This window comes from Mandrillus leucophaeus, unplaced genomic scaffold, assembly GCF_000951045.1.
Source record: "Mandrillus leucophaeus isolate KB7577 unplaced genomic scaffold, Mleu.le_1.0 Scaffold157, whole genome shotgun sequence".
NCBI classification, from domain to species: Eukaryota; Metazoa; Chordata; class Mammalia; order Primates; family Cercopithecidae; genus Mandrillus; species Mandrillus leucophaeus.
The window spans coordinates 5,483,685-5,493,793 of record NW_012101554.1 but is presented as its reverse complement, the minus strand read 5'-3'; the positions used below and the strand labels follow the sequence as shown (position 1 = coordinate 5,493,793).

At 47.0% G+C, this 10,109-nt stretch overlaps 1 protein-coding gene across 1 annotated transcript in view; it reads right to left on the bottom strand.

Moving 5' to 3' along the window:
- The window catches only part of ACACB (acetyl-CoA carboxylase beta), a gene marked incomplete at its 3' end in the record, with an annotated part of 55,938 nt that overhangs the window by 6,774 nt on the left and 39,055 nt on the right, over positions 1-10,109 (bottom strand). Inside the window, 4 exon segments of the mRNA XM_011975598.1 lie at positions 1,278-1,364; positions 1,720-1,829; positions 5,681-5,819; positions 9,646-9,778. Coding sequence (XP_011830988.1) covers positions 1,278-1,364; positions 1,720-1,829; positions 5,681-5,819; positions 9,646-9,778 — 469 coding nt within the window.

Here is a 10,109-nt window from a genome sequence, read left to right as displayed (position 1 = left end):
TTTTAATAAAACTTTATTTACAAAGGCAAGCCATGGGCTGGATTTGTCCAGTGGGCTGGATCATCAACCTCCAGAGGAATTAAGACTGATAATAAAAGTCCTGGGTGACTGTCAGACAAGACAGATGCCCATATGTACTCAGAGCCCACAGACAAAGAAAACGTCAATGGGCATGGGACTCCCGGCTGCGCCTCAGGTGAATATCAGGTATTGATCCGCACTGAGCTGCTTCACATTTGGGCAAGACTGTTTTCAGACCCACAGGTAAGGAGAAGCAGGGATGTATTACATGATAGTAAATGATTCCTCTAAACTACACAAGGACATGGATATAATTACATGTGCAAATTTGTTACACACGTACACTCATGTCACAGGGGTTTGTGGTACAGATTATTTCATCACCCAGGTACTAAGCCTAGTACCCAACAGTTATTTTTCTGCTTTTCTCCCTCCTCCAGCCTTTCACCCTCAAGTAGCGTCTGCTGTTCCCCTCTTTGTGTCCATGTATTCTCATCATTTAGCTGCCACTTATAAATGAGAACACGTAATATTTGGTTTTCTGTTCTTCTGTTAGTTTGCTAAGGATAACAGCCTCCAGCTCCATCCATGTTCCCGCAAAAGACATAATCTCAGTATATCATTTTGATGGCTGTGTAGTATTCCATGGTATATATGTACCACATTTGCTTTATCCAATCTGTCATTGATGGGCATTTAGGTTGATTCCATGCCTTTGCTATTGTGAATAGTGCTGCAATAAACATTCGTGTTCATGTGTCTTTATGGTCGAATGATTTTATATTCCTCTGGGTATATACCCAGTAACAGGATTGCTGGGTTAAATGGTAGTTCTATTTTTGGCTCTTTGAGGAATTGCCATACGCTTTCCACAATGGCTGAACTAGTTTACACTCCCACCAACAGTGCATAAGCGTTCCCTTTTCTCCACAATCTCATCAGGATCTGCCAAGAAATGGTATCTCACTGTGGTTTTGACTTGCCTTTCTCTAATGATCAGTGATGTTGAGCTTTTCTTCATATGCTTGTTGGCTGCCTGTGTGTCTTCCTTTGAAAAGCAGGCAGTTCCTAATTCCATGACTTGGCAGATTAGCTGTGTGCCCTTCCGCCCTGGGACTCACTCACTCCTCACAATGAAAGTGTGAGGTGGGAAATCAAAGGGACCTCTGCTTTACAGGACAGGAGTAGAAAGAGGGCCAGACCCAGCAGAATGTCCCAGCAACGCCCCAATTCCCATGTATCTGATGGGGATACACTCTACCTAAGAAAGCAACTCCATTCTTGCACAGCAGCTCCGGAAGTTTAGGGTTTTCAGAAGCATGGCCCCAGCCAGCCCACACCGCCTGCAACACAGAAAGGGGTGAGCAACAATCTTCCTTCAAGAATATGCCTCCCAGCCGGGCACAGTAACTCACACCTGTAACCCCAGCACTTTGGGAGGCCGAGGCAGGAGGATCATTTGAGCCCAGGAGTTCAAGACCAGCCTGGCCAACATGGCGAGATCCTGTCTGTAAAATTTTTTTAAAAAAAGAATGTGCTTCGCATCACTTGAACACTCTTTTCTGTTATGTCAGCCCAGGAATTTGGAGCCTTGTGGGACCTGGACCCTCTGCCCCTTGTGAACTGTGGAATTGAACTAGAACCAAGGGGCATCATCCCACACTCAGAGACCACACTCAGGCACCCTGGTCCGTCTACCTGCACAGGGATTCTCTTGGCAATGTCCACAATCAGCTCCACGTTGGCATAGTTGTTGTTATTAGGCCCTCCTGGGACGGGGACGTACTGATCCGCCATCTTGATGTACTCTGAAATTAAATGGGAGCAAGAAGAAAGGAACTGCTGACAGACGGATGTCAATGGCAGAACATTACAAGATATGACTGTGTACAGCCATGGAAAGCAGAACCATGCAGACTTCTATGGCAACAACGGACAAACATGTATGAAAATGTAAAGAGAAGGCTGGGCATGGTGGCTCATGCCTATAATCCCGCACTTTAGGAGGCTGAGGCAGGCAGATCGCCTGAGCCCAGAAGTTCGAAACCAGCCTGGTCAACATGGTGAAATCCTGTCTCTACTAAAAATACAAAAATTAGCTGGGCATGGTGGTAGGCACCTGTAATCCAAAGTACTCGGGAGGCTGAGGTGGGCGAATTGCTTGAACCCAGGAGGTGGAGGTTGCAGTGAGCTGAGATCATGCCACTGCACTCCAGTCTGGGTGATGGAACAAGACTCTGTCTCATTTATTAAAAAAAAAATAAAAAGGAAGAAAATTTAAAGAAAATGAAATATGATTTTAATTACGTGAAACAGATGTGTCTCTAGACAAGGCCTGGAAGGCCTGGAAGGGAACGAAGGACAAAGGAAGTAATCTGTCAACAGAGTGGGATTAGAGGTAGGTTTTTAAAAATATTTCCTATTTAAAGTTTATCTTAATATTGTTTTACCATTAAATAATACAATAGGGCTGGGTGCGGTGGTGCACACCTGTCATCCCAGCACTTTGGGAGGCCGAGGTAGGAGGATTGTTTGAGGCCAGGAATGCAAGGTCAGTTTGGGCGATAAAGGGAGACCTTGTCTCTACAAAAAAAAAAAAAAAAAGTAGCCAGGAATGGTGGTGCATGCCTATAGTCCCGGCTACTTGGGAGGCTGAGGCAGGAGGATCACTTGAGCCTCAAAGGTCGAGGCTACAGTGAGCTGTGATCATGTCACTGCACTCCAGCCTGGGCGACAGAGCAAGGTCCTGTCTCAAAAAAAAACCCAAACAAACAAACAAACAAAAATACAATCAGAGTTTTAAATTATGGTAAAAAAAAAAAAAAACACCGTAAAATTTACTATCTTAACCATTTTTGAGTGTACAGTTCAATAGTGAAATATATTTATATCATGAAACAGATGTCCAGAACTTTTTCATTTTATGAATCTGAAACTCTATACTCATCAACAACTCCCTTTTTCTCCCTCCCTGAAGTCCTTGGCAACCAACGATATACACTCTCTCTCGCTCTCTCTATGAATTGCACTACTCTAGTTACCCCTTATACATGGAATCATGCAGTATTTGTCTTTTTGTGACTGGCTTATTTCACTTTTTGGGACCAGCACAATGTCCTCAAGGTTCATCCATGTTGTAACACATGACGGGATTTCCTTCCTTTTTAAGGCTGAACATAATGCAATATTTTGATTTTAAAATACTCACGCTCTTTAAGCCAGAAATTCCACATCTAAGAATATGTCCTTAAAAAAACCACATGTTGGCTGAGCGCAATGGCTGACATCTGTAATCTCAGCACTTTAGAAGGCTGAGGAGGGAAGATCACCAGAAGTCAGGAGTTCAAGACTAGCCTGGCCAACATGGTGAAACTCTGTCTCCACTAAAAATACAAAAATTAGCCGGTCATGGTGGTGCACGCCTCCCAGCTACTTGGGAGGCTGAGGCACGAGAATTGCTTGAACCCGGGAGGTGGAGGCTGCAGTGAGCCAAGATCGCACCACTGTACTCCAGCCTGGGCAACAGAGCAAGACTCTATCTCAAAAAAAAACAACAGACAAACAAAAACCCACACATCAATGAGGCCAAAGTCAGACGACAGCCACTGAGCAGTGTTTCAGACTAGGAAAAGTTAGACTCAATCCAAACACAGGGGTTGGGACATCTGTACTATGAAATTTGCTACGATCCTGAAATTGAAGATTACGGCACTTTATATGCAAACACAGAAAGAAACTCCAGAGCTGCTCCTTCCGGCCTGCCTGCCTCCTACATTTATCAAACACAGAAATGTTGGCCAATGGGGAGATTCCAGAGATGACAAAGGGAGCGGCCAGACACGCTACCTGGTCCTCATCCAGTTTTTCTTTTATGTTGGAGAAGATAAACAAGAAAATAAACACAATAACTACAGACTCAGGTCAGTGCTGGGAAGAAAATAAATGAGCTTCTCTGAGAGAGATGCAAGGATCATGTTGAGACCTACAGACTGGGTGGGGAGGGAGTCCACTGCACAAAGGGCTCTGGGAGAAGCACCTTCAATAGAGGATCCAGCAGGTACCAAGACTCTGCAACAGGCCCAGGAGCCGCCAGAGGCCAGCGTGACTGGTACCCGGCTGATGGAGGGTGAGAGGTTCGAGATGGAGTCAGGAGGGGACTTACGGGCCTCGGTGAGAATCTTGAATTTTAGACTAACCAAGACGGGAGGACCCACTGGATAATGCTCTGAGCTCAGACCAGTGTTCCCATCCCACCTGCATCACATGACGGTTGTGTGACCCTGGACAAGTGATAAATTCACGTCCCTGTGCCTCGACTGTGCCATCTGTAAAACAGAGCTATAAGTAACAAATGAGGCCATGTCTGTGCAGAGCTTGGGGCAGGAAGGCTTAGGGGATGGTGCTGAGGTTGCTACTACTGGGAAGAGCATACAGTCTCTGACACATTTTAAGAAGAAGCATGAAAAGACCTGAAGACCTGACTTATGTTGGTTTTTGTTTTGCTTTTTTTTTTTTTTTGAGACAGTCTTGCTCTGTCACCCAGGCTCAAGTGCAGTGGGGTGATCTCAGCCCACTGCAACCTCCACCTCCTGGGTTCAAGCAATTCTCCTGCCTCAGCCTCCTGAATAGCTGCGACTACAGGCACCTGCCACCATGCCTGGCTAATTTTTGGGAGGTATTTTTAGTAGAAATGGGCAGGCTGGTCTCAAAATTCCTGGCCTCAAGTGATTCGCTCTTCTTGGCCTCCCAAAGCCCTGGGATTATAGGCGTGAGCCACTGTGCTCGGATCTGAGTTATGCTTTTAGGTTTATGTTGTTTTATTTGAGACAGAGTCTCAGTCTGTTTCCCAGGCTGGAATGCAGTGGTGTAATCACAGCTCACTATAGCCTAGACCCCCTGGGCTGAAGCGATCCTCCCACCTCAGCTTTCTGGGTAGCTGAGACTACAGGTGCATGCCACTGTACCCAGTTATTTTTTTATTTTTATTTTTTGTAGAGACAGGGTCTTATGTTGCCCGGGCTGCTCTCAAACTCAAGGGCTCAAGCAATCCTCCCGCCTCAGCCTCCCAAAGTGCTGGGATTACAGGCACGAGCCACCACTCTGGCCAAGGTTTTTTGTTTTTAACAACCTTCAGAAAACACAGCAGAATAAGTTATGTTTCTAAAAGGTCACTTTGGCTGCTGTGGGGAGTAGGGCCTATAAAAGGATAAGACTGTTCAGGAAAAAAGTAAATCATCCAACAGTTGTTTATAGAATGATTCATCATAAAAAAACTCAGGCAAATGAAAGGAAGAATGAACAAGTAATTGAAATTACATCCTCCTTCAGGAAAACACCAGGAGCAACAACCCTCAGTCTGCTAGAATACAACACCTGCAGGAAAACACCAGGAGAAACAGCCCCCAATCTGCTAGAACACAACATTTCTCAAAGATCCAATTTCCTCTGCATGTTAACCATTTGCATTTTTGTAAGGCACAGTCATTCTTGATGTCAGCAGACATTTTAATTAAATAAAGAAGGAAGGACAAATAAATACAGACTCATGAGAGGTCCTGACCATCTGGAGTCCAGGATGGACTTGCCTAGGCACAGGGGAAGGAGGCGAGGGCAGGCAAGGATGGGGCGTGGCGGGAGGAGAGGGTCAAGGCCCAGGTACCTGCGTTGGCCTTAAGGTCCTCAGGGGTCACCATCACAACAAACCGGATGGCCCGCTCGTTGCGGAACATCTCATAGGCCCACCTGCGGATGGAGCGCATGCACTTCACGGCGGCGATCCCGTTGTTGGCAATAAGCACCTGCACGGGAAGACAAGGAAGGAGCTGAAGATGCACATCTACCTGTGCTGGGGGCCACGTGCTACCCCGAGTCCACCTCACAGCTGCAGAGCCTCCTGCAGCCCCTGCGACACAGCATTCCTCTTGGTATTTCTATGCATTTCCATGGCACACATCCCAGCACAGAGCAGGAGCTCAAATTCTGCCAGCCACATGAATGGATCATCAAATAGATGGATGAATGGATGGATGGATGGATGGATAGATGAATGGATGGGTGTTTGGATGAAATACATAAGATATATATTTTTTTATTTTATTTATTTATTTTTTTGGGGACAGAGTCTTGCTCTGTCACCCAGACTGGAGTGTAGTGGTGCAATCACAGCTTACTGCAACTTCAGCCTTCCAGGTTCAAGTGATCCTCCCACCTCAGCCTCCCGAGTAGCTGGGACTACAAGTGTACACCACCACATCCTGCTCATTTTTTTTTATGTTCTTGCAAAGACAGGATTTTGTCATGTTGCCCAGGCTGGTCTTGAACTTGAACACAAACCCAGGCTGGGCTCAAATGATCTGCCCACCTCATCCACCCAAAGTTCTGGGATTACAGGCATGAGCCACTGTGCCAAGCCCAGTGAATGATATTTTTATTCCTTTGGTGTAATCGTGATCGCCCTTAACACTTTTTGATGTTTTACAGTACAATGTGTTTTACCTGCCTTATTTCATTTCATCCTCACATCAGCCCTTTGAAAGAGCTTTCACTATTATTTCTATTTGGGGGTTAAACTATTAAAACTCAGAGGAGCTAATGCACCCGCCCCAGGTCACACAGCAGAGTGAGGACTTGAACTTTCCACAGTCTGACCTGTTCTCTGAACTGCCCTCATGGCTGTCTGTGCATTCTAAAGGCTAAAAGTCTTAGATGCGGTAAGGCGGAACAGTGGTCAATGCTGGTTGTCCTTAACCGCAGAGAGCAACAGAAAGAGTCCTAGTTTCAATTCCCAGTTGCGTCATGAACTTGCTATGTGGCCTTAAGAACACCCCTTCCCTCTCCGAGCTTTATGTCCACATGAAGAGGTACAACTGGCCAATCTCCTGGCCGTGTCTCTAAAAAATAAAGCCAAAGCTCTAGTTTTTTGTTGTTTTATTTTGTTTTTTTTGAGACAGGGTCTCTGATATGCCTTGGCTGTGTCCCCACCCAAATCTCATCTTGTGGTTCCCACAATCCCCACGTGTCATGGGAGGGACTCGGTGGGGGGTAATTGAATCATGGGGGTGGTTACTCCCATGCTGCTGCTCCCCTGATAGTGAGTGAGTTCTCACGAGATCTGATGGTTTTATAAGGGGCTTTCCCTCTTGCTCGGCACTGCTCCTCGCTGCCACCTTGTGAAGAAGGATGTGTTTGCTTCTCCTTCCACCATGATTGTAAGTTTCCTGAGGCCACCCAGCCATGCAGAACTGTGAGTCAATTAAACCTCTTTCCTTTATAAATTACCAGTCTCGGGTATGTCTTTATTAGCAGTGTGAGAGCAAACTAACACAGTCTCTGTCATCCAGGCTGTAGTGCAATCATAGTTCACTGCAGCCTCAACCCCTCAAGTTCATCTTGCCTCAGCTTCCTGAGTAGCTGGGACTAAAGGCATGCACCAGCACACTCAGCTAATTTTTTTATTTTTTGTAGAGATGGGGTCTTGCTATGTTGCCCAGGCTTGTCTCAAACTCTTGGGCTCAATCAATCCTCCTGCCTTGCCCCTACAAAGTGCTGGAATTACAGATGTGAGCCACCATGTCCAGCCCCTAGTTTTCTTGTTTAAAAAAAAGAAAATTAGGCATATGCCTTCAAAGCTTGACTTACATAGCAATTTCATCATTTTAAGGCCTCCTTCATTGCTGCCTAATCTTCAAGACATTCCTGAAGGGTAAGTCTCATTAGAGAATTGGGATGTGATCACCTCTGTTTTACAGAAGGGGAAACTGAACTCAGATCTCACAGCCCATGAGTGGCGGCACTAAAATTTGACCTCAGGGTTTCTGGTTCAGGTGAAATGTTCTTCTACCCTGTCAAAAAATGCCTCTTGGGAAGACATGATGAAATGGCTGGGCTCTGGCTTTCTCAGTCGATTATCAAAGCAAGGCTTGGTCAAGAGGGAAGGACTTTGATGATCCCAGAATTAGTTTCCCTTGGCCCTATACATTCTAGTGCAACAAATGTGGGAGCCCCATCGGGGAGAGGCTGCTGCAGGCCAGCTTGCGGCTCTAATCCCCACAGCAGCAGCTTTCCTACAAGGAGTGTACAGGAGAAGGCAAGCCAAGGTCAACTCCTAAGCCAGAAAGTACAACAGCTCTGGGCTGAGCCCTTCTGTGGCCGCCCGAGCCTCTCTGGGCTCCTGAGAATTCCACACTAGCCACCAACTGTGCTGAGTGCAAAACTGTCTCCTGGCGAGTGTGACAAAAATGCAGCTTCTGGATCTCCACCCAGGAGAGTTTAAATCCAAGGGTCTGGAGCAGGATGGAAGAATCTGTATTTTCAACCATCAAGACTGTTGGCAAAGGCCAGGCGTGGCACGGTGGCTATGCTTGTAATCCCAAGACTTTAGGAGGCCAAAGAAGGAAGATCACTTGAGCTCAGGAGTGCAAGACCAGCCTGGGCAACATAATGAGACCCCTATCTCTAGAAAAATAAAAAACAAAACTAGCCAGGCATAGTGGTGCACACCTATAATCCCAGCTGCTCAGGAGGTTGAGGCAGGAGGATCACTTGAGCCCAGGAGGTTGAGGCTGTAGCAAACTATGATTGTGCCACTGCACTTCAGCCTGGGCAACAGAGTGAGACCCTATCTCTACAAAAATGAAAACTTAAAAAAATAAAATAAAAAACGACCAGTGGCAGCCAGGTTTTGGAACCTGCATCCTGCATGAGACTTTACCACTCAATACTGTACTTAGTGTGCTGGGTTGAGGGTGTGAGCTCTGGAGCCCAGCTCTGACACTGGGCAAGCAATCTCCCCTCTCTAAGCCTCGGTTTCCTCATCTGTAAAACAATACCCACTGACCAGGCTGAGGGAATGGCTAAATAAGATGCAATGATGTAAAGCAGGGGACAGGATGCCTACCCCAACACAGGCCCTCAATCGATGGCAGCTGTCACTGAGATTGTTATTATTATTATGACCCTGCTCTCCAGTAAAATGGAAAAGAACAAGGTCGTAGAGCCAAACTGGCCTGGGTTCAAATCCCAGCTCCACCTCCTACTAATTACCTAATCTTGGACAACCAACATCAAATCTCTGAATACTAGTTTCTCCACGAATACAATGGCGATCATCAAACAGTATGGATGACCCAGGGCCTTGTGCAGATGGTATAGAAGACAATGTGAAAAGCCTTCAGAACTGGCAAATCTCAGCTACCTCCCTTTCCTTACTGCCATTCTAGTAAGTCGGTCTCCTCTCCTCGAAGCAGCTACGAACCTCAGGAATGCACAGCTGGACTTACGCTTCCCATTCAGTAACCTAGAAAGCGGCCCCATTCCCAAAAGCACCCAGAGTCCTTTGCAGGAGCTTCCTGACCACGCCCAGAGGTCTCAGTCTCCCCATCTGTGAATGGCAGCGATGCACCTGTTGCATTGGGCTGTTGCGAGGGTGAAAAGCTCATGAAGTCAAGCACCCAGCACTGGGTGTCACAAGAGTGTGGCCCTCACCCCCCCACCCCCTCTCTGCAGCAGGCAGAGATTCAGATTGATTCAGATTGAGCCTGAACCTGAATCTCCCACCTCCAGCTGAGAGGAGAGGCCCCTGCACCCCAACCGGACCCTACCCAGAGTGCCGAGACCCATCTGTACCTTCTCGATGACCCGATCCCCGCCAAAGCGTGTGACAAACTCAGCGGGAGAAGCCACTGTAAAGTCTCTGTGCAGGTCCAGCTTCTTGTGTTCCCGTCCCCTCTTCACCAGGTGGAGTCCCGACATGCTCGGCCTGCAGAGTAAGAATGAGGGGCAGACGTGCATGACGGAAGAAGCCCGGGACTCAGAGCTCAGCACCTATAAAGCCAGTGGAGCAGAGAAGCCGAAGTGCACCAGAGCCCCTCTGCTTTGCACTTGCTCTCCAGAGCCCCTGAAGCAATTTACAAGGAGGCTCAAGGGCAAGAAGCACCTTCTTTTTTTTTTTTTTTTTGAGACAGGATCTCATTCTGTCACCCAGGCTGGTATGCAGTGGTGTAATCGTGGCTCACTGCAGCCTCGACCTCCTTGGGTAGCAGGGATCACAGAGGTGCACCACCAAGCCCAGCCAATTTTTTTTTTTTTTT